This window comes from Mizuhopecten yessoensis, unplaced genomic scaffold (assembly GCF_002113885.1).
Source record: "Mizuhopecten yessoensis strain PY_sf001 unplaced genomic scaffold, ASM211388v2 scaffold716277, whole genome shotgun sequence".
NCBI lineage: Eukaryota > Metazoa > Mollusca > Bivalvia > Pectinida > Pectinidae > Mizuhopecten > Mizuhopecten yessoensis.
The window spans coordinates 91,859-117,646 of NW_018480036.1; the positions used below are offsets into that span (position 1 = coordinate 91,859).

The 25,788-nt window shown below is 35.7% G+C and overlaps 1 protein-coding gene and 1 long non-coding RNA gene across 2 annotated transcripts in view; one reads left to right on the forward strand and one right to left on the reverse strand.

Moving 5' to 3' along the window:
- The window catches only part of LOC110442553 (protein FAM170B-like), a 30,042-nt gene extending 15,601 nt beyond the window's left edge, over positions 1–14,441 (forward strand). The window contains exons 2-5 of the mRNA XM_021486207.1: positions 6,756–6,832; positions 8,182–8,279; positions 11,491–11,616; positions 11,848–14,441. Coding sequence (XP_021341882.1) covers positions 6,756–6,832; positions 8,182–8,279; positions 11,491–11,616; positions 11,848–12,290 — 744 coding nt within the window. The 3' untranslated portion in view covers positions 12,291–14,441. The remainder of the gene's footprint in view (positions 1–6,755; positions 6,833–8,181; positions 8,280–11,490; positions 11,617–11,847) is intronic.
- Positions 14,442–20,279: 5,838 nt separating this feature from the next.
- On the reverse strand, positions 20,280–24,797 carry LOC110442537. The gene is made up of 3 exons (XR_002462026.1): positions 24,696–24,797; positions 23,128–23,266; positions 20,280–21,724 (listed from the first exon to the last, which is right to left on the reverse strand). It is a non-coding gene; the product is annotated as an uncharacterized LOC110442537 (long non-coding RNA).
- Between the last annotated feature and the right edge of the window lie 991 nt (positions 24,798–25,788).

The following is a 25,788-nucleotide window of genomic DNA, read 5'->3' on the forward strand; positions in this document are numbered from 1 at the left end:
AAATTGCCTTTAAGCAATTTTATTGATCATTTAGAATATAAAGGACTACAATGACCTAAATGGCAAACTTTAAAGTTTGGTTTAAATGGCTTTATTACTATGATGTTTCATGTACCGCCCATGACGATTAGAGTGTTAACATTTAATGCTATGCTTTTATGGCTTAAATGTGCCCCACACCTTATTTTTACATGCCTCGGATAAATGCCTCTCTTTTACTCTCTGCCTCAATTACCATTCAATCACTTCAATCAATCTATAACGGGAAACCTCCTTTGCATTAATTGTCGACGTTTCCTTTGTGGTGTTGAAACCAAGAAAAAAAGGTTAACAGTTGTGAATGTTAACCAAACAACCTATGTACAGCGTTCTAACAGGTCGCAAAAGTTTGAACACTTCGAATCACTTGGATGTTACTTAAATTACTATCATTGGTGCCGTCGAGGCAACAAAAAACGCTTATCCTTTCGGAACTTTTGGCATCATTTTCCTCGAATCTCCGTGGAAATATTTTCTTTTATTCAGAGGTTGTCCTGATTTCGTCGATGTGAGTAAGAGATCCAGTTTTGCTTACAATTTGATAACCCCTGGTTTGAAATAAAAATTAATTAATCCGCGACAGTAAGGTGTTGTTTGACTGCAAAATATGAACAGTTCACTGTGTATAACAATCGCGTTTGTCAAGGATACAAAGAAACCATAAGTATTTGTGAAGCGAATAATTCGCTCGTTTATTCGTACTTACCGGTAATATTAAGTTGTTCCAATGAAATTGTTTAAAAATGGCAAACCGCAAAATAAATAACAGCTAAAAACCCGCAAAAGTGTTATACAGTATACGGTAATTTATGTGCCACCACAACTATATCATTTATGCTGTACTGTGGACAGTCATATTATCTTGGTGTTGTTCACACTAATAGTTTTGTGTTTCGGTATGTAAATGCTTTACCTCTTGATTGTGTTGACAGAATACTATTGCATTACCTTATACAATGTCGTTTAACGTTAATAATTGAACAAGGTTCTACTACATGTACGTGTCCTGAATACATAATACATGTATGAAATGGAGTTTTTTCTCTCTCTTTGGATTGGTGACCTATATAGAGCCAAATAGCTTAACACTTTCGCTAAGTATAAGGTAGCATTCTATCTCACCGAGCCATGCCATTGTATCAATGACCTACAAGTGGTGAATTGGTAAAGCCATTAAAAGTAAATCATTAGGTCATTTATTGTCACGAACTTTTGCAGAATAGACAGCTGATAAAAGGTGTTGCTCTCCTTGATATTCCCTAGCCGTCCTTAAATGACCACAGCTGTTGATTGGACGTTAAATAATACTAAACCAAACCAAACCATTCCCCAATCCCTTCCCATTCGAGAAAAAGACAACAACAAAAACACTTAATTGCAAATACCTTACAATACCTGAAATTCCCTAATACAGTTGAACAGGTTGGGACAATTACTTGGTAATGTAACCACTGAAAATACAGGGTGAAATAAATAAGATGATTTTCCTTATTTACTAAATGTAATAATTCTAGATATAAATGTTCATTCAAGTCCTTTTTCAGCTGTGGTGATAGGTTTTGAGGACCTCGTGGTTAAACAACCCGTTACTTCCACCGTGGCACACTATTCACATGTGTTCTACTTATATGGTAATATTGATTGCTTCTTATGCAAAACAACGAGTTTTGGATATGAACCAAGTTTGTTATCAGACTTGACGGTTTTCTGAAGTCTATTGAAATACAAATACTATGGAATACAGTTTTGGTCCCGTTTGAACAATACAATATTGATCCTATTATTGTGTGGAAAAAACCCAAGATAAACCAGTAATTATAGACGTAATTATCTGCTTAAGGCTAACACACTACACTGAGTAAGACCAGCTTTAATCTCAGTGTAGTGACAATACCTAGTTATACCTCAGTTAACGTTACGTCAACTATACGTCTTTAAATCGCTGCGTGTATATCAAACAGGAGTTATACAAAATAGTAACATTGTACTCAGACTGATTAAACGAGCAAACACAATGGGTTGGATTAGTCAGTCCCAACTTTATTTAGTACGTATTCTTGTTCATATGTTCAACAAAGAAAAGCAATTTATTACATTATGTGAAGATAAAGTGAAATAGGGGTCAAAAGTTATATATCAGGTTTAGATTTTGTTTATTTGTATTTTTTGCGTCTTCGTAACAGCAAGAGTCATATGAAGAAGGGTGTCAAGGGAGACAACAGCGAAAATTAGGAGAAATAATGAGAAAAGGAAATATACAGATCCAAAGTGTTGCAATGGATGCATCATATCAATTCGTGGTCCTCTGAAGTCCCCTATAGTAAGATATTTCAATATCCTGATGTTTCATAGTAAAAGTATGCCGTTTTTATTCTGTGAGTGAGTGCAATCATTGGAATGTCGATGGAAACTGTGTATATCCCATCGTCGTATACCAACGGTTGATTTCGCTTCGGTACCCACTCATTATGATAAGCGAGTACCGAAGCGAAATCAACCGAGGGTAGCCGACGATGTGTATATTCTAGCAAACAAAACATGTTTGATTGTTATAACTGTATAATTAATAACAACCAACTTGAATATCTTAAATCATATATTATTTCGGAAAAAATTTGATGCAGTATTCCGAATTCCTCTTAAATGATCAAAAACCAGATACAGTGTACCCTGATGAAACTACTGACCCATTGCCTGTCTGAATTATAGACAATTTATCGATCTGTTCACGGCCGATAAGAGCTAGATGGAATGACAAGCTCACTGACGGTAAATCTCTCATCGATTTGCCATTACATACACATATTTATATACATAAGCAACTATCAACCGTAACCGTGCACTGTCTCCGTCACTGAAGCCCCAGTGTACTTGAGGACAGTGTCCATGTTTATTGAGCTAAGTTTATTGCATGTGACAAGTTTAGTGGACGATTCACAGTGATTATACTACTGTAGATAGTTTATCATTACACTGGACAGTAGCACGATATTACAGGAATACAAATAGTCATAATGTTAAAGGGCTAAAATACTACCCTGCAGTCAAATAATGTGAATAATTCAAACGCAGCTTATTTCAAGGTAAGTGCTTTTGTGTGTTTAGTGTTACAATTCATAACAATAAACTTTTCAAAACCTCGCGTCATATAGAATAATATGTGAGAAAAGAAACATCCGCTGCTGTCTAACATCACGAAGCCTCACATGCTGAGTGTCAGTTATTGCTTAAGCTAGTATTGCATCGAAATATAATTAAATATGTATACAGGCAGACAAACAAGCAGGCAGAAAGATAGCCATATATACAGAAGGATAAACAACGCAACACATCCGCAGTATACATTCGTTGTAGCGCTAACCCGTTGTACACTGATCAAGTCGATTAATTAAAACACAGTTAGCTGCTTTTTTACGTTGTCATTTGATGCTATGGTAACTACACATCATTATGTTTTTCATGGCTTTGATTTGTTTAATATTGTTGTTCGTCTAGGGATTTCCGAATGCATATACAAAATTTAACCGGGATATTCATATTTCCCTTTGCTTCCAAACACGCATATTAAAAACACCAACTATAGGTGTATGATAATAAGTATTCAACGCATATGCCATCACATAAACAATTCGTCTTATGCGCAAGCTTGCGACTGTATTCGTTACCATGATAAAATAATGGCAGTTGCAAGGCTAGATGAACGCCTTTGCCTTGCTTAGACTTTAAACTACCGCATAACAGGTTATTGAATATTTGCCTTTTACGGATAAGAATTTCGCGATCAAGAAATGAGAAGGAAATAAATCTTTGTGGTGTTTTAGCACACAATCTGAACGTTTGGCGTACAGAGTGTGAAATAGTCAAATTAATATGCTTTATTACTGTATTCTATGAAAAAAGCCACCAACAAAAGTATAACATGTGTACTACATGTTTTTTAATAATATTTTATTACTCTTTTACTTCTAACAAATCGTTACAACCACATACTCGGTTTTTCATGACGTCATACTTTACAAAATGTGTACAGGTAAGAATTAGTAGCTACTGAGTACATGTTACGTATGCGTACCGACTGGTCATTGGACAGATGAAATTAAAGGTGAACTTTATTCGTGTGGGTGTGTGTCTATACCAGCTGATCTCGTTATCAACTGGGATCAAACAGATGAGTGCTGTTTAGTCAAAACAAACACGTTTCCCAAATAACAATGATAAAACCATACACTGTTCGAAAGTTGTCGTAACTCAGCGCAGTTAATGTCGCTACCATGATGGCAGGGGCATTTACCTCTGTAGGGATCGTTGCACACGATTACTACATTGTAGCTGTTTGTGTCCCGTAGACACGTGTGTGAGTGATGTGTACCGGACCTCCATGCACCCGGTTTTATTAATGAATTTTTCTGTGTCTTCATATAGATTTTCAAATTTGTTGTTCATTAAAACCTTAAATTTATCAAGTAGTTTATTACAGTTGTTATTGTTTTTATTTTATACCATTATAGGACAATGTACGTTAATTAGAAATACGTTAACAAAGCAATATTACAGAAGGACATCGCACACACGTACCAATATCTATCAGAGTTGTCGTTCTTTACACTATCGACGAAACCATACGCGCGGGGGAAATTTACGCGGACGACCCAACTCCGCGTAATAAGCGTAAATTTCCACCGCGCGTAATATTCCACGTTGACAGTAACGGTTATAAGGTTTATTATCACGGTTCATTTATACGCTTTTCTTGATATACTGCGGATCATAATTTTGCGATCGCGTTATTGACACGGGAAATAGCGAAGTATCATCCCCACGGAAATATTCTTCTACACGGTACCAAATGTTACATGGAAACTGATTTTCTGTTATTAAAATAAGATATTCTGGTAAAAACAGTGTGTGCTGAAGTTTTAACTGACCATTTTAATTGAAAAATCGTTAGCAACATATCCCCTGAATAACATAATGCAACGCCATCGAAATTGTTAAAATTTTGTTTCAATTAAAAAGATCCATTTCAACCCATCCTTTTTCGTTCCTGTCACGTCTAAAACGGCCATGACAACCAATTTGTCACAAGAAGAGAAAAAAGTGCTTTGATTGGGGATCAAAACAGAGTTCTCAAGCTTTCCAGACCGTTGCAGCTTTCTCAAATCTGCAAAGGAGAAATTTCTTTAAGTGCGAAAGCGTGTGTACAATTACATGCAAAAACCTTTCAAACTATGAATCGGGAATTGGCAGGGTGACTACCGATGACAAGGTGACCCAGTTTCTAAAAACGTCCATACGAGTTTTATGGTCTGACACCGATGCATTTTCCTTCTCATTTTGGAGAGGTGAATATCGCCAAACCTTGGTTGAAGCGGTGTGTGTGAACTAGTCAAGGGGATATGGCCGTGAAAATATGGATAAATTGATTTTCTAACAAATCACACCATCATCATCGTATTAACTCATATATGGAATGATCGATTTTCATTAAACAGCTTAGGCCATTTGAAGACGTCTAGATTGCGGAGGTCTCGGGTACGAATGCAAGCTTGATCCTGTTGCATTTCCTCTCTTCTGTGTCATGTGTAATGTTGAATTTGGATGAATCAATTTTCGCACAAACTGTGCCATCACCGTTGTATTACGTCGTAAATGGAATGATCGACTTTCATTATACCGGTTTAAAAAATAAAAAGGTCTAAAAGCAAATACATGTTGCATTTCCTAATAAAGGAAGTGAAAAAGGTAGCTATTTTTTTTTTATAAACTATAACAAGACATGAGCGAAAAGAAACATATTGATTTCCGTTCATGACTAGTTCCAGGACATGTCAGGGAGATCCAGATTTGTGTTTCATGTTCGATGGGGTTGTACTGCGAGCGTTGGTCTCCTGAAAGCTAGACTCACATATAATCGATGTAGCGACAAAGGGATAACAAAGAAACTGTTTATTCTATGATATTACTTTGCAGTCAATGTGCCCTATTATCCGCTGTGGTCAGAGTTAGTAAATATGGGAAGTCTATTTAAAGAACCATTACGGAGTAATTAGTGATCGATACAGGAGCATTTGTCTTCTCTGATTTGGATAAACGAACACTTAAAACATAAACAGTCCACATTGAATTTGAGAATCTGATGCTATTTTTTTTTTTTTATGAATCGGAAATTGTCTTATGATCAGTCTGAACAAATGTTGAAATAAAGGAGGTGCGCGAAACCCATTATTTCTATCATTGTCAGATAGTACAGGAGTACTGGCATTATTTTAAATAAAGTGAGACTTTTATGTATTTAAATAAAAAAATAATACTTGTATAATTGATAAAAGAAGCAATATATTTGCTACTGGAGCTGTCATACGTACGATAATATTACTATCAAAAGGATATGATACTCACCTGCAGTTTAATCAATAGATCTTCAACGTGATTTTCTTTGATATTGGTTTTTTATGTGAACTTTTATAGATACTGTCTAATTGCATTTAAAACAAAGGGAAAGAAATAATCGATTGCATTGCCAGGCCATACAATTTCTGTAATTATAATAATTCCTTACGCTGCTTATATGTCTTTTTAGTTAATAACCATCAGAACATTAGTGTAATGGGTATTACAGGAAATAATTGATGATGTAGGGAAAACAACAAGTTACTCTGTCAAAACGGAGAAAATAGAAACAACTGTATGCTTCATGGAATTGTTTTATGTTTCAGTGTGTGCGAGGCCAATCATGTGACTCTATGTCTGATGGTTCAGCAGCCGACTGTTGGTATACCTTTTGGTATGTCTGGTAAGTACTTTTTTCGTTAGTTTGTCGGATGAATCAGAGCACTGTTCCCTGCAAGTACCGAGATGTTGGTATTTCAGGTAAATACTGACTTGTGTAACGTTGGATTATTCTGTAAGCGCTGACAGATTTTTGGTGTACTGGACTATTCATACAAGTATAACGGTTTAATGTTGATAGTTTCTTGTACTTTTGTTTATTTGGTATATTCTTTGGCGTGGTAACATTTCCATACTAGTCATTACATACGGTTACGGTGCTACATTACACTGTTTAATATTACAAATTTGGTTTTAAGCTGGAATGTTTGGTTAGTATTATTGTAGTTGTATTGAATTGATTCCCTGTTATTATGTATAGTAAGTACTGGCATTGCATGACTGGTTAAAATTGACATGGCATACTATTTTGTATAAAGATAAAATTCCGACCCCATACACTGGCTGCTATTGAAATACCAGGTTTGTCCAACCGGTTTGGCATGTCTTATACTTACTGCTTATTCTATCCCCCGGTATATAATGAATTGAGCAGAAGGGGTAAATAATATTGAGACGTTTTGGTAATTTGTAGAATCAATAAAGAAGGCAGTGAACAAGGTTTAACAATTACGATAAAATAAAACTGGGAGCGGCTAGCAATGACCCATAAGAACACATGTGTATTACAGGGTCGTCATGTACATAACAGTTGTATCTACGATAGCCATAATGAAATAGAAATATGAATGTGAATTGAGATACCTTCAAATATCACTTTTGACTATTTTGCCTTATTATACACATGCTTATCTTTAAATCTATTTGATTATTATTTATCATCTGGATGAAATAATAATGTGTAGGATACAATGTAAGCATTATTGATGTGAATTCAGCCCCTCCCCCCAATACATACATTAATAAAATTCTATAAAGCTACGGTGTCTCTTAAAGATGAAAAACGCACTTGCACTGTTTGAAAGCAATGACTTTACATTTAAAAGATTTTGAGTTATCATTCTTAAAGGTATTGGTAGATAGATAATAACGTAATTTGGTTACAGGACCAAGATCTTAATGAAGGACATGTGCCTAATTATTTATATATTATTTGTATCGTTACATATATGATACTTAAACCATACCAACAGACAGAAAAGGGATACTGTTTACAGATTTGCTTTCATGCAGTGTTTTTGCACAGTGCTGAGTTTGCATTTTTTTACTTTAGAGGTATAGGATAACTTAATCAAAAAAATTTGCCATAGCATGTGATTCTATAACAAAATGTTAATTTCTTTACATTTGTAAAATATGATAATATTACATAGATTATTTTAAGATTAATGAATTACATGTTTGATATTGCAGGGTTGCCTTTGGGTTATTTCTGACTGTGATAATTACTATACTAATTGTATACTACAAACATAAATCAAAACGGAGGAACAGAGTACAACGGTTAGGGCGTAAGTATTATCAATGTCACATTTCATATCCACTTAAACATTACATTAACTTGTGCAAACTGTACCATTCTATTATTTGATCGAATGGTAATTTCTTTTATCATATCAGTATCCCCTCATCATATTCGCATAATCAAAGACCATGCATGTTCCTATCACTTGTGGACAAATGTTGAACGATCATGCTCATATGTGATATTTTATTTGCATAACTGTTAACTAGCACATTTAGCGCATTATCGATTTTGTACTTATAAGCATATTGATGAATTGTCGCGTCATCAATATATGTAATAGAAAGCAACATTAAAAACAGCAATTAACGAAATCATATTTAAAGCGCGAGAAATGCTAAAAAATACCGGTACTTATGTACGTTGACAGTAAATTGCTAAAACAATGTTTATTACATTTTTTATTTGTTTGTTATGTGTTCCTTTATTGTGATATAAACTTCAGCAATCCTCTTAACTTAATGCACACGGTTACTTATTTTCACGTGTGCTCCTCCAATGACTTAACCACGAACAGTTTACTTAAGAAACCTAGACATCTAATTTATGATAGCAATATTCGTCAGATATCGGGATTCGTGATCGTGTCAAGTAATTATGTGAATGAAATATACCCGGTCAAATTTTACTGAAGACGGGTGACTCACTGTACTGGTACATGCAACAAGAATTCACATATGTTCACTTTTGAGATACATAAGAGTGAACACATTCTTGAATTACTGATATGTATTTTGATATATTTTGTGATGATTTTCATTATTGTTTTCATATTTTACTTGAATCATTGCCCTGCTTCAGGTTTTATGTATTTTTTTTTTAGAACCCGAGTTTTATGTAGTCAATTACAATAAGAAAACAATACAAAAGTGCTGTAGATTTTTACTGAACAGCGATATGAAGTGGTCTACAATATGCATGTTTAGAACTTGAGCCAAGAGTAATTATTTTACCTTAGTATAATCCTGAGGTTAAGACACAGCCTAAACAGTAATCTTATTGACGGAAATTAGGTGCTCACTCATCATTAATTAGATTATACCAATATAGAATCATGGATAGGCAACTAGTTTGTTTTAAAGGATTGGACCGAAATAGATTGGGTATGGGTGTTTGAAATGAGCATATTAATAGAAATTAACGCATTCATTATATCATACCCCATGCACGGGTGTAGTTCCATGTATTCTGTTTAGGGGGTATTGAAGAAACTAAGAAAAGACCTGTCGTATATCACTGCATTTGTATCGTAAAAGGCGACTAATGTGTGGTTCCCTGCAGAATCGAGGGTTCCTTCCGTGTGGACATTGAAGAGACCAAAATCGGTCCGCTGCCCCGATTTCAACACTTGGGATATTTGTTGTTACCTATTTTGCTATTCTATCCATTTCCACTTTCTTGCGTTGTCTTTCTAGGCACCCGTCCTCATATGCAACAAACACAAGCAAACAAACAATTGAAAAAATTACAGCGACAGATTTAAACGATGTTATAAGGTCATGTTTAAAAGATGATACTCAAAATCATTTTTATCGATATTTAAAATACAATCATCGTTTCGCGCAATTGTCCTTAATAAATAATTCTAAACATTCCATTTAGCTAAAAGGTAAATCATGATAAATAAAATATGTCAGTTTAAAAATTGCGTCTCAACATAGTACATTAGTTACCAACAATAGTTGTATCCTTTTCGTCCAATTAAGATTTCTTGTCCATACTTTACAACCTAATCTTTGGAGAAACAGACCTGCTGTGTCCCACTGCATGATCGGACGAAGCTATTTAAATGGTCCTTGCAGAAAACTGGGTTTTCATCTACATTCTTTGCTAAGAGGGCATTAAAATGACGTCTAAAGGTTTTATATATTCGTACAGGCCTCTCGTGGACCCTCTACATATTTCAATTTCTGCCGCGCGTGCTTCAATGATGTCATTTTACGAGTCGTTAATGATATATCATATCTCATCACATTTATAATATAATACACTTTTTGTTCCGTGTATTCTTCAAATAATTCGTCTGAAAAGATTTGAATGAAAAACTCTATTTAAGTGGTAAAGCAATTACCAGAAAAGGTGTTTGATCACAGTAAAAGGGCTGTAATCGATATAATTACAATGGCATTTAATACTTTAACAAATACAACAGTTTCCTGCATTAACCATGCTGTGTCCTACTTTTCAAATGAAAGCTAAGTAAATAGATAGACGCTGTTCACACATATAGGGTCCAATGTATTTTATACGTTTGTACGGCTTCATTATCATCAGGTGTACAGGACACTTGTTTCATACTTTGTTCAAATATTAGAATTGACTTTTACGGCTACAACGACCAAAGATAAATAACAGAAGATAGTGTATAACAAAAGCTTATATTGCAATTTCTAATACGCAAATAAAGCATTATGCATTAATGGGATTCATCAATACTCATTTTAGTTATATCACATCAGCACTATCGACTATATTTTGTCTTGTTCTATGCATCCTATTTAAATAAGATTATGTATACTTCCAACATTCTGTTTTTTTTTTTATTACATCGCTTTCCCAATGTCCAACCATATTCAAATTGTATCCATTTCTTCAGAAGTTTAACCCTCTTTTAAATTACACACTGTCCTAAATCGGTCAAAAACCCACAGCTTGTTCTGATTGCTGTACTGTACCGTTTCCTTTCTATTATCCTTTAAATATCAAATACCGACATTATTCGATAAGGTTTATGTAGTAGTACGATGTAACATACATTGTCTTCACTTCATTCTTCATGGTAACATCCTGTGCGAATAAAAATCACACCCGTCCACCTATTTACAGGTATGATCATTGATATTTATATCATATTTTGTATTTACCTGGATAAAATGCATTTGCCACGACCATGTGGCGTATTGACACCTTGGCGACAGGCAAACCATCATGAAAGTTTAAAATAAAAACCACCTAAATAAACATTAAACGCATTAACGTTAAATAAAAAAACACATTCACTGATGCGGCAGACTATTTCATTATTTAGGTTGGTGCCTCCCTGTATTGTTACATGTTTGTTCTCCCTTTTGATATAAAACTCGAACGTGCATTCATTGTTATCATCTTTATACGTAATAGAGGCAGCGATACAAAAAGACGGCTGTGTTGATATTAAGCATGAAAACATTTTGATAATGCCATGATTGGTATTTTAGCTACCATGCCCCGAGATCCGCCTCCCTATTTGGCTCCGAGTCAGGAACCACCAGCTTACGATGACGCTATCAAGGAGAGTGTGGTTGTTCCTCCTGGATTTAATGGCGACATCCGACATATACGCGGTGAGTATACAACTATAACAATTGGGGCTCGATTTGTGCTGTACACGATTCAAGCAGATATGTCAAAAGAAAATGCTTAATCAACTAATTTCGTACTTCCGGTAAGGCTTTTGTAGTCATTCATAAAATAATACATCTACAAAATTGTATTGAATTTCATGTATTTTATTGCTATATAGACAACTTCAACAGTGAAACAATTAATATTTCGTTTTCATGTCATTCGTCTAGCTATGCACATGCGTTTACGAAATGAGGCAAATCACGAGCAGCAATACCTACAAAGGCAATTGGCTGCGAATCGACAACCGAGTGACGTAAGCATAATTTCTGTACCACCACCCTACGTAGAAGCGAGTCATCCGTCGCAGCCTTTGAACGCTCGGAATGTTCATCTGCCTGTCCGACAAATGCCAAATAATCAACAACAATCACAGCAACAACAAGGTCAGGTACTTCCACAGCGTCCAGCACGACTAGGTCAAGCAAGGCCATCGCAACAACAGGGTCAAACAAGGCCAACAGCACAACAACAACCACAACCCCCAGTGACAACGTCACGAATACCTCAAAGACCGGCAAGATTAGGGCAACAACCGCCAACACAACAGCAAATTAATATTTCCCCAAACTTGAACACACCTCAACCTCCTCCACGCTCGACAAGACCGTAAACCTGTCAAAAATATGTTGAGTGTACACTGTTTGACATTTAATAACAATGTTTAATGTTATGGTATAACGGCTTCTGATTTCTATGTCAGGGTGTTATGTTTATCTTTATATTGTGGTTGAAAGAAAGATTCAGTGTCTTCTCCGGATTTGCAAGGGCCGAAGAAAATGCACGGTACGCTGGTGATCGAAATAATAATGTTATGATTCATATATATATATATATTTCATAAAGTGACTGGCCATTTCTTGTAATGATGCCTGCTATTTGTATTGTCTATATTTATTAACATAATCTATTTTTATAGCGGCAGGCGATAGGAAGGGTCAGCAACATGTATGTTGACACTTTAATTACCTGAAGTAAGATGGTGCTAGTCATTCTTGTTGATCACATCAAACTCCGTCATGGTGCTGCTAATGTGGTATGATCACGTGGTATGATCGCGCGATATGATCACGTGATATGATTAACCTTGCTGTGATATTTCGTACAACAATAATCGTATCTGTATAATGAAATCGTGTCTGAACAGTATTATGTATGACGTTATTTGCATTGAACGACCTAGTATTTTGCATTAGATTACACCAATGCTCCATCGCATAAGTATATTGTCTGTGAATACAAGACAAAAGAAAGTCACGTCGGCTTTTAATAACAAGAATAATCTGTGATATGTCAAGTGTATATTTTATGATTTTGTGTACATTTGTTTGCGTCAACTTTATGAAAGCATAATGATTCTGGATAGAGTGAAAGAAGTTATGAAATATTAACGTCAACTGAACTGATAAACTTTGAATTTTTCAGACTAGAATGAAGCTTGAAACAAAATGTTGTATCGTTTATAATGCAGTCTGCAATTTTAAAACAAATAGCTTTTAAGTAATACTTTACCAGAAAACGCATTCTCCTTTACATGTATTTGCATTCTTCAAACGATATCATACGTAAAGCTTCTTTTTTAATTATGTGATTCTCATAACCTACTAAAGATGATTCTTTTAATTACATCAATAAGGGGCAAATTTCGCATATATAACATTGTTTGTTAATCAACTCAAAAAAAGCCTTTCAAAATATGCATCTAACAAAATTATTAACATTTGGGTATCACGAGGATCCTTAATTTCCAGATTTGTTTGTGAAGATAATCGGGTTTTTATTGTGTGACTTTGTATCGTAATTTTCATTGCATAATTAATCATAAATTGTATCGCATTCTACAGTTGAACATTTTTATCTAAAGGATCCATCTAGCAATTATTTCTGAAGTGTTCAATACTTGACGTTGATCCAAACTGACAGGACAAGAATGAGTTGATGTGAAATAATGATTTAATTTCAGTATGCATTATTGGATGTGATACGCCTACGACAATATGTAAAGATTTCAGAAGGTTTATCTGATTTGATTATAAATCTAATTCGTCTAACTCGTTTTGCAATCAATCTTTAATTTTCATTTCTTTGACCTAGCATTTAGCCAGATGTATATGTGATGATATATTGCGGCGACAATGTACATTTTTAGCTTTGTTTAAATCCATATTTTTACTGAGGATTTGTGAATTATGAAAACAAATCTATCCAATTTTGAAAATATTTTTTTTTAATTTAATAATAAAAACACATATATGAACATACTTGTTTGGGTGCCAAATGACAGTACTATTAAGGACAGAAGTTGGTTATAGTTCTTAACCTGAAACAATATAAAGAATACGTGAACGAAATGGACAACAAGACATCTATATTAACAATAAGTGCATGACGTATGTCCTATATGCTATGTCAATGTAGACATCCTCTTAGTCAAAGACTGTGTGATAAATTCTGCAATCTAAATACATATTGTAGCCTTGCGAAATGATCATTCCTATCAAATGACTTGTTGTCTAACATATATTAATGTTAAAGAATACTAATGAATAACGATAACTGCGCATTTTAACATGTTCAATATCTGTGATATTTTAAATGTGTATGGCATTGGTTTTCCGTCCCTTTGATTATTTTTATTATTCGCTTTTTTATTATTTGTTTCTTTATATACTTGTAAACGTTGACATGGGATCATGTGTGGTTTGATATTTTATTTATATAATTGCGTTTGTTGGATTGAACAACTAAACATTAAAGGATTAAAGAAACATAGTTTTTACTTATTTTTGTATTTTTAGAACACGTTATAAGCATGGTTTATATAAGTTTCTGAATGTCTTGAAATAAGCGGTTCTAACCTATGCTTATGTTCTGCATGTACGTGTTCTTATGCCACACCTAAAATCATCGCAATTATTTTTCTCTGGGGAAAGTGTTACCTTGTGCGTACCATGACAATTCAAATAATGACGTTTTACTTTAGGTATTTTACGTCGTTATTAGCTTCACGAATATAAAAAGAGATATACGCTTATTCAATTTGTAACTTGTCCAGTTGTTCTGTAAATTTAGTATGAAGTAGCTTTATACATACTCATACATTCATTGTGTATACTTGAGGTATGAATGAACCAATATTTCAAGGAAGTCATAATTTTGCATTCATTTACTTCTGATAGTTTGCTTAGGGGATTTGTCTGCACCAGCTAAGATCATAAGAAGATGTTCCATAACCTGGACACAACAGCATGGCACCCCATCCTGTCACACATCTAACAGCTAAAAGCAAAGCGTGTTAGAGATAATTTCAAGGACGACTTGGACTTGTTACGGTCTGGGGACAGAATCCTCAACCTTTCGCGCTTGGGCGAACGCTGAACAACAGAGCTAGCAGCGAGGCATTGCCAAATAAGGAGTTATGAAACGAACCGTAGTGAAAAGGAAAATATACTATGACGATCCCTAACACTGCAATGGGAACAGCTGATTTTCGCTTTGGTGGCACAAGTAGATTAAGACAACAACAAACCCCAAATTCTGTGCTAGATTTCTACATAGGTCACACTTCACGAGTGATGCAATGGGTACAGCAGATGTGTATGTCCTAAGTGTTGTTACGATTCCAACAGATGTATTTTGTATCTTCCATTTCCCGTTGGAGAGGACACAGAAAACACCATTCAATATGGGCCTATATATATACCACTTCCTTCTTCAGCTTTGCGTATGAATTAGCGTATACGCAGTGACAAAGGTCTCAGCGGATTGAAACGTGTTTCAAATATGGCGCTGTTCACGCTTCACCGAGAGACATGTAACAGTCCGATGACAACCATTGCTCGGTTTCTTCAACATCTAGATACATGGAAAATATTCAGGATCAAGACGGTATATTTATAGTACAAAGGGATTCTGGCACACTTATTATTTTATGGATGCACATTAAAATTTCTTTGACGTTAAAGTTAAACATGGCAGCTTCGTTCTAGAACATTCGACCACGCCATTCCAAGTGTTAATGCGCGAACTAACGGCCGTTATAATGAACTAAAATATGCAAAGGGCTACTCACATTGATCAATTTAAAAATTAAAAGCTATGAAAAGAATAGAAAAGTGTTATTTACTGTATTCTCAAAACAACTCAAATCGATGTAGCATCACTTAGACTTTGTTATTCTAGCAACCACAGCCACCATAGTTACCAACTACTAGTTTTTGGGTGCAAATGAAAGGATTAACCTTCATTTTGACGGCGTATACGTTATTATGAATGTAGTTGACACGAACTATACTCTATGGAGCGCTAGCATGCACCAAAGAATATTTGCGTTTCAAACTGCGTTCATATTAGTGTATTCGCCGTCAAAATGAAGGTCGATCCTTATTCATTAGTCTCCCTTTCCTGTTTTCCGAGTTGGATACTGCATGCACTATTTCTAATGTTCCGAACCTGCTCTGCTACAGTGTAATAACGCTTGTTTAGTAGTAAACAGCATTAAGATTATACTGTAAGTTGTTCATACCGGTCATCTACACCATGTTCTTAAGCAGAAATCTGCAGTCGGAAATGTGTGAACGCTGAATATAACCACAATTAATCAAGTCAGTTCTAGCGCAGTTCTAAGCGCAGCGATAAAGTTTATATACATGGTTAAAACAAATATTTTAAAAAATTAACATTAACATTGAGTGCATAGATTATTGCTATGCTTGTCTATCTTACATGTTATAACGAATGGTATACCTTGGCACACATTTTACATCATTTGGTTGAAAGTATAGCAGTTTAAATAAGCTCTGATGCTGCCATAGAATAGACAGAAATACTAAACAGAAAACACTTCATGTATAACTTATAAGATATTTAACACAAATATAAAAACAAACGAACAGTACCCGGCTAGATAATTATTTCAACAAGTATTGCCTTATTTAGGAATAGGTGACACCGTATTAAATGCAGGTATTTAAAACCGATTTTGTTACTATGTTCGTTTTTGGACATTGTCAGTTTAAATTGATCGATGGAATGAAATTAATCAGATTTTGCTGCTATTTTATGTTATACTTCTAAGAATTTCAATTTGCCTGTAATCCAGACATTGTTTTGCAGATGGAGCAACGTACAAAGGGAAGTAACTAAACATATATTAGCAGTAATTTTATGGTATGTGCTCAAAGTTGAACATTATCATCAACATTCCATTACACGCAATGGAAGTTATTTCTGGTGCCTTATTTAAGATATTTGGTTTGATTTTATAGGGCTTAACGTCGTAGCCTTATGCTGGGCACTCGCCTAAGCAGGCAATGGGTTCCGTTACCCATCCAGGGATATACCAATGTCCGTAAACAATTTAATGCTTAACGTTCAGCATTCAGTGTGGTTGCAGCTACTGGTTTACACGTTGTCAGTAAAATGTGACCGGGTGTATTACTATGCTGGGTACCCGCGGCATGGGATTTCAGTGAGGTAGCAGTCGGCAATTAATCTCCACGTTCGCAAGGAGGCAATTATATCAACATACCCTGCCTCCCGTACACATTTACACACGCACGCATTCATATCTTCGCTGGTTATAGGTCGCTAAACAAAAAACAAAATAAACCTTTGGTATATACAAGAATGGTTTTTTATAGTCGATCGTGTGCATTCAGACCTGATCATGTATGGAGTAGGTGTACGACGTTAAGTATCGGTATTTGAATCTACAATGTTTGTTAGGTTTATGCAGAAAAAAAATAAAAATATATACACATATTATGACAAGACAGTTTCAATAACAATTTTGTTATCATATATCAACTCTAGATAGATGGTTCAAACAAATGTTTGATTGTTTCTTTGAAATATTTTAATCAAACTATGATGATCAGCATCGTGATGTAATCTAAAAAAGATTTTATTGGTCCAAGTTTGGTTTCATTTTGTTTAACGTCCCATCAATAGCTGTTGTCATTTAATGACGTGCCTCCATGAGTGTTGTGTCTGCGTGCTTGTGTGTACAGGAGGCAGGGTTTGTTGGTATATTTGCCTCCTTGTAAAAGTACGGATATGATGCCGACTTTATTGTGTTATATCACTGACGTACCATACCGAAGGCACCCGGGCCAATACAGCATTCCGCCATTCATTTCATGTTGTATGCTATAAAACAAAAACAACAAAAAAACAAGAAATGGTGACATCAACAAATGTATACGAAGAGGTAACGGTCATACAATTATTCGTTTATGGCCGCTTCGTCATAACATACCTTTAAAGAGTTAAGCGGTTATAAATGTTGTTATTATCTTTTCTAATAAAATAGAGCAACTTTGCCAATGTTAACTTGCGTACAAACAGAGTACCGAAGCGATGCTAGTACATTTAGCAGTACTACCCCTATTTTAACTAAATGTTTCTAATGTGTCTTGATTTGTTATGATCTTGGTCTATCATTGCTTGTGAAACTTACATGGCAAACGATGGCAGGTTTGGTTTATTCCATTTTGTTTAACGACATATCAACAGCCTGTGTCATTTAAAGACGTGCCTCTGTATGTATTATGAATGCATGCATTTATGCATGAGTGCCGGAGACAGGGTATGTTGGTATTATTGCCTCCTTAAGATAGCGCAGATCTGATACTGACTTTATAGTGCTATCTCACTGAATAACCATGCCGAAGGCACCCATCACATCATTCCGTTCGGTCACATTATACTGACAACGGGTAAACCAGTTGCTACCATTTCCCTAAATGCTGGCAGGTGTGACAATGGAACATTTTTTTGTAATTAGGAAATATATACATGCATAAGTATGCAACGTTTATTCGAAATTTTCTGTATTATTATACTAATGGCGTTTCCCCGACAATAGTTGTTTCATACAAGTTGCACATTTATAATGCTTCATTTTCTGTAATCAGGTGTCACATGTCAATGGGAGAGATATTCCGATATTATAAGTGCAGTTGTATAATACACTATTTAGAAACAACTGCGTTGGTTCGGTAAACTGTTTCTAGATTTCACGAAAGTCTTTCATACCTTAGAGATGGACTTCATGCTTTGCAGATTAGAAAAAATAGTATTGGATATTCTTTTGTCAGATGGGTTAAGATGTTTATATGCAAAAGTCAAGGAGTGTTTTAAAAAATAGCGACTGGTTTACCGGAAGTGACGAAGTGTCATGTGGTACATGTATACCGCAGGGGTGCCCGTTATCATGCCTGAACTTCGTAATTGCCACTGAATTCTTGCTTTAAAAAATTGAAATCAGCTCATTATATCACCAATGTTAGAATTCGAAACAGAAACATTAAACTGAGATACAATTGACTGATGAAAACACTTCATTTCCCTCCGCAGGGTTTTATCTAGCGTGTTTTGTATAAAGAGATAAAAACGTTTCTGTGTATAACAAATTGAAAGCCTAGGGATTTACTTCGGGACAAATTCAAAGGTGTTTTAATCCTAATTGAGTGGATAGAAAAGATAACCAACGGTGGTTCATGTATACAAGATGTCAAATCACACACAGTCATTTGAAATTTTCACGGATTAAATGATTGCTATCCTCCGTAGACGCAGACTGGCTCAGGCTAAAACGGTGGGTTAAATATCAGTTTGCATATCTCACCGGGCTGCATAAGTTATCTTCCAAAAACGATTAACCACAATTGTGCGTGGGTTAATTTGAAACCCTGGCTTAACTAAGTAGAACGAATATCAGTGAAGGATTAAAAGTGTGATGATTTACAAAAAGAATTATTCTGAGGAAATATGCATATTATAATAAATAAGAGTTTCCCGGATCCATAAAAACTGAACAATATCTGAATTGACTGTTATTACACATATAAAAGATGATAATGGCAATTTTGTAAAACTATTATTTATGTACGAATGCAAGGAAGACATAAGATGTACTGTTATACCAACTCGTGTTGAGTGTTATTAAATGATTACAAACGGCTGACTAACTCTTCACAGGAGTCTGACGTTTAATCAATACAACTATAACAATCTATAACTTATACTATCAAATAATACCAGGAATGAAATGAGTCGCTGGCAATAAATTTAACCACCTTCAATAAGACTTTCTGTGAAAATCGTTCCGAGCTATGATCTACAATCGCATAACAAACAATAATAACGAATTCTTCACGTTACTCCGAAAATTACACAATGATCCCTACTTAACTCTAGACGGGACAATTATTCCAGTTGTTCAACAAACACAATTTCTTGTGACTCATTTTCGACTCAAAATTATCCTTTTTGGCTCATATAAAATATCTTAAAGATAAATGCTCTAAAGCTTTAAATAATCTAAAAGTACTATCCCACACAGATTGGGGAGCGGACCGTGATGTGCTGCTGCGTCCGTATCGCTCACTTGTTCGTTCAAAGCTTTACTATTGTTCTGTGCCAAAACCTGGCCACGGGTGTGGTTTTTCCTATCGAGTTGGTAGCGTGACTAAACCTACACCCGTATTGTGGTCTTGTCCAGTCGTATTACTATTGTAAATCTGTGGGTGTAGACTACAAGCCTATGCTTCAGGTGCTCTTACAGCGCAGCCTTAATTTACCAGTAGTGACTCAGACTTATAGAAATCTCAAGACAGGAATCCCGTTCTATAAATATATTTTTCTATTTAAAAGTCACAACATTTTCAACAATGAGACAATTATTACATAAATGGCAATAAGGAATGTACACAGTATTTACACAACATGAATTCACCATAATATATGTATGACGAGTGATTAATAAAGTTGAAGGTTACCACAACAGTCCCTATATCTGTTTATAATTGATAGAAGGGAGATAACTCTCCACAATTCTCGAACACTATTACACTAATCAACACTATCTTATTCTCATGAAACCAACTTCAGCTACTAGGAGTTGACTGATACATTAAAGATCAAGCTTTGAATGCTGAAGAAAAGTCGACTAGAATTAAGGAATCGACTTCACATTGATGCAGATTATTACAACCTAATATAATGGTAAGTTTCCTAGACTGTGCTTAGATTAAAAGGCAACGGAGATAATATTTACCCAGAGATCAGCCCTTAAAGTAAGGTGAGTATCAACTACAATGGACCAGCACTCAAAGTACTAAGGGCCAAACTCTTAAAGTAAGGTGAGTGTTCTCTACTATGCTAAGAGAATATACCTATGAGACACCACTCAAAGTACTAAGAGCCAAACTCTTAAAGTAAGGCGAGTGTTCTTTATTGTGCTAAGCCTAGCGGCGTTCTGATTGGCTAGCGCCACTAGCAATGCTAATTACATTGTGACCGTGCGCGAAGAAAAGTAATCCCGATAAAGGATTGGCTAATAAATGATGCACCATTACCTAAAACACTTTTAGAAGTTATTAGCAATTTATAAACAAGCTATAAATAATATAAATCGGAACATAGTACCCTCTAAGACTGACATCAGATATGTAGCCGACGCCAAGTAGTGCAACCATGGCCGTGAAAGTTGACGGCGGCACACGAACGGAAGACAGCCACGTGCACCATGACCAAATCAGGCGATACATAGAAGAAATTGACTTCATATCGTCAACGTGAACATCACACCGGTTTGTACAAATGTTGAATAATACACAAGAATAATTAGCGTCCAATTTCACTAAACCTGATTCGTTAAATGAAGCTATATTTAGCGTGCGTGACCCGATGCACTAGTACAATATTTCATCCACACTCGTAAAAATGATAAGCATAGAGTAATTAATTGTCATGAAATTACCAGTTGATCTCAACATTTATATTTCAAGAGGCAAAAGTTCCCATCAATGCTGGAACGTTCTTTATGCCATAATTAGACGATTTTAAAACGGGTTCAACTTAACCGGCCGATCAGCTAATTGATCGGGCCTGTGCCCACTGCAGGCAATCTTCTTTTGTTTTGTTACAGTTTCATTATATATGGGTCACCCGCAAGTCATATTTGTAGATGCTTGACGCAGTTCATCATCAAAGGCTTCGTCCCGTTTTAGATGCTTTTCGCACAACACCAGCCGAAGGCCTCTGCGTTAAAGCAAATGAACCGTTATTCAGTGATAGAACAAAATTATGTCTACAGTTTGCTAACCAGTTAAAATCAAATCGAGCAATTATACACGTATTTTCGAACGCAATTATCAATTGATCCCACCTTTAGGCGTACGACTTCAAAAACCACAGGAAAATTTAGATTTAGACCCTTCATCAATCGAAATTGCTGCTTTACCTAATATTCCACCATGGACATTTCGGCTTCCTGAAGTAAATTTAGATTTGCACAATTATGGAAAATCTTGCACTCTCACGGTTCAATACAAGAGCTCTTTCAGAGCATATTCACGATTTCCTTTGCATACAATTATCTATACTGACTGTTCTAAGATTTAAGAGAAAGATGCAGCAGCATGTGTTGTCGGCAACTTGTATTTTCCCTGTCGTTTCCCAATTGGTTGGTCTGGCTTTGGACTCGTTATCACTCACAAGCGCGCATACCCTACACACATGGAGATCCGTCCTTAATGACCTTAGCTGTTCATAGGACCTTAATCAAAATTAAACCCAACCAAACTACTGATTTAACGTATAAACAAGAAGCCCCAGAGGGCCTGTATCGCTCACCTGGGAATGCTAGCAAAATTGAAGTTGAAATAGCCAGATGTTGCTGGAAGTGCATTACATGGTTAGTCAGGGGTTATATTTATATGCAATTGGACAAAATCCTGTCATTCCTCCAGAAGAAGAAGGTTTTTAACGAATTTATTATGTCTCCTCGTTTGGGCCCACCCCTCTCTGCCCCCAAAGGGGTCAGACCAACGATCTATACAAAACTAATTTCCCTTTCCCATAGGACACTACTGTTCAAATTTCTTTACCCAAGGGTGCTTCATGCCATCTGTGAACAAAATCCTTTCATTCCATACAGAAGACGAATTGGCAAATTAAATGGTCTGAAATGGGGATCAACAAAGTATTCGCAGTTCAACCTAACGTAGGTTTATGTGAGGCAGGTGGAGCGGGCTGTAGAGAGGAGACTGTCCTCTCGCGACTGCGCATAGGCCATACCTACATCACACAGTTACATTTAACATAGAGACGAGCAACCTTATTGGCATACATGTGATCAGCCATTTACAGTCAAACATTATATGATTGAATGCATTGATTTCAAACAAAAAAAAGTGACAGATTCTATAATGCATCGTGTATGAAAAGTTTATTTGATACAGCTTCTGTTCAATAAATGTGATTATTTACACTCAATAAGTCTTCATCTTTAAAATCTGATATAAATTCGTTTCCTGTTGATGTATTCATTTTTGTGATTGCCTATTTTAACATGTTGTTTGGCCCTAAATGACTCGAATTGTCGATGGGCCGTGAAACAATACAAAAACAAAAACAAAATCTTCACGTTTATCAACACAAACCTGTCGAAGACTGTATCCAACTATGTATATTCCTCGCATACTTTGGAAGAACTCCATTTTCGAGGCCAAACTTGTATCCCTCCTGAAGCCATGGCGTGACGTCACATGTTGGAAAGATCCACACAGAATGTGTAAGTATCTATTATTTATTTAATAAAGGAGAAACATATTATAAAACGAGTGCATATCACATGCATAGTGTAATGAGTTACAATAAATATTGTAATCATTAAAAAAGAGGGGTGAACTCTACCTGTTATCGTTGCAGGAAATTCAAATTTATAAGTGCATGTGAACACGCATTACAACTATGAAGGAATGCAGAAAACGAAAACCATTGAGCCTGCTTTCACAACCAAATGCTGTTTTGTCTACCAATGATGTAACAACAAATCATGATGTTTCTTTGAAGAAATGCAGATTGAACCTGATAACTGATGCCAAAATAGGCCCTGACACTGAAAAACATGTAACAGATGATTTAAATCAGATTGCCATTTAGGGTAATGACAACAACTGGTTCACTTGTTGTCAGTATTATATTACCGGCACCAACCCCGCCTCCTGAAACCGTTAGTGTAGGAATATCTACAGAAACAGATAATTTCTTCATTTTGTAATATATTTCACCGCCGTTATTATATATTACATAGTCAGCATTCCGCCATCAACTACAATATTTGTTAAATACTAGGCATAGTTTTAAATGCGCTCGGATCTATTATTATTTTCAATTATTTTGGATCATTGTGTATTAATTTCAATACACAATGCCGGTTAAGAATACACAGGAAACATACAGAGGGACACATTTTACTAACACCAGCATCAAAAAGGAGGAACAATCTAGCTGTTCATGTGCTCAACAAGGGCATGCTGTTCCTCATTAGGTCATGTTGTTCCTCATTAGGGCATGTTGTTCCTCATGCCCTAAAAAACCCAGAAAAGCTATCATCCACAATTCAACTACTGGAAAATATGTCACTATTAATGGATATCTTCTGTGACTCAAATCGCCCTTGTCAAATGCTGATGACAGCAGGATAAAACAATTAAAGTATGTGGTGAAATTTTTCAACACATTGGAAAAACAAGTGTACTAGTCCACTTTGTACATCAAAAACAAGAATCTCATAACACAGGAGACTTAGAGATGACATTAATTCCTCCGTTACTGGATTCTTTTCACTGTGTAAATTAAATCTGAAAGATGGAACATTCAGTATCAATTCTGGATTTATCAACTCTGACATTGTCGAGAATGTGTTCAACAGCGAGGGGTCAGGAAAAGGCTCAATACAAATCCCACTCTTGCCAAATATGGACCATCCAACACGGGCAAACAACTTTTTCATCTAAATGTAATTCTGGCAACAGTGCACTGTATTTTAATGTTACAGCACCGTGTCCGCTGTACCCATCGCAAAACAGGAGTGTCATACAAACGAAACAGGATATAATTCGAGTGTAAATATCACCTGTTTCTCGATCAACAATACAAATGTACCTACCTTAACACTATTTTCTCATTTGAAACTTTGATTTATCTGTAAAAACGTTATACTTACTCCAACAAATACGTGTTCCCGTACCACAATGCCCGTTGATAATAGCATTTTGCCCGGAAGTCACAGTACGTGAGGCAATCTATTGTGTTTATATATGGCGGGAGTCCATAGCATCAGCCTCTCATCACGTGGCCGACCTACTTTTATCATTGTGTGCGGAACTATCAAGCATATGACGTCACGCCATGTCTTCAGGGGTGATGCAAACTTGGCCCCGAAAATGGAGTTCTTCCAAAGTACGTGAGGAATATACATAGTTGGATGCAGTTTTGTGGTGATTAATGTGAATAGGCTTTTATTGTTCGTTAAACGAGTGAAGATAAGGAGACAGTTCAGAACGATTTTTGCAGAATTTCTTATCGAAGGTGGTTCGATTTTGTGCCAGCAACTCATTGCATTCCAGGTGTTATTTTAATAGTTTAAGGGTCTTGTTGTCATGTACAGATTGTTAAAGTTCAATGGATATTTGTTTTTTCTCTCCATCATATTTTCATGTTCTTTCGTGTTTGGAACACGAAACACTTGGGTCCCTCATGAGTCGCCCCTTTTTGTCATACAGTGGGATTAAGCAGGCATATTCTTTCCCCGAACTTTCAAAGTATTTTTGTCAGCGTAGGTCACCTGCAATTGTGTTTACATAGGCGGTATACAGAAAGTCGGTCGCTTTGTTTAGTTAGATATGGGGTGACACAATTGTTTTCAGTTTTTGCCAGATCATCTCCATATATACATTTCTTGGCATTCGTTAATCTATTTAACATTCAGACAGGGGCATCACATTGATAGTGATCATATTTGGAAATTTAAAGTCAGGCAGGAGGCCCGCGATATTGATTTAAGTTCATCTAAGGACATGCATACATGTTTCTACTATATGCATGTGTGTATCCCACTGAAATACCATGCCGAAGGTTCCTCCGTTGTCAGTTATTATTATTTTTTATTATTATTAATGCTTAACGGCCAATCAACACAGGAGAGGTCATTAGAGCTAACAACTGGTCGACAAAAATAAATGCAAAATAAAAACATCAAACAAGCTTAAAGGTAAGACAAACATCAATTTGAATATTGAAAGTGTCACCAAGCCTAA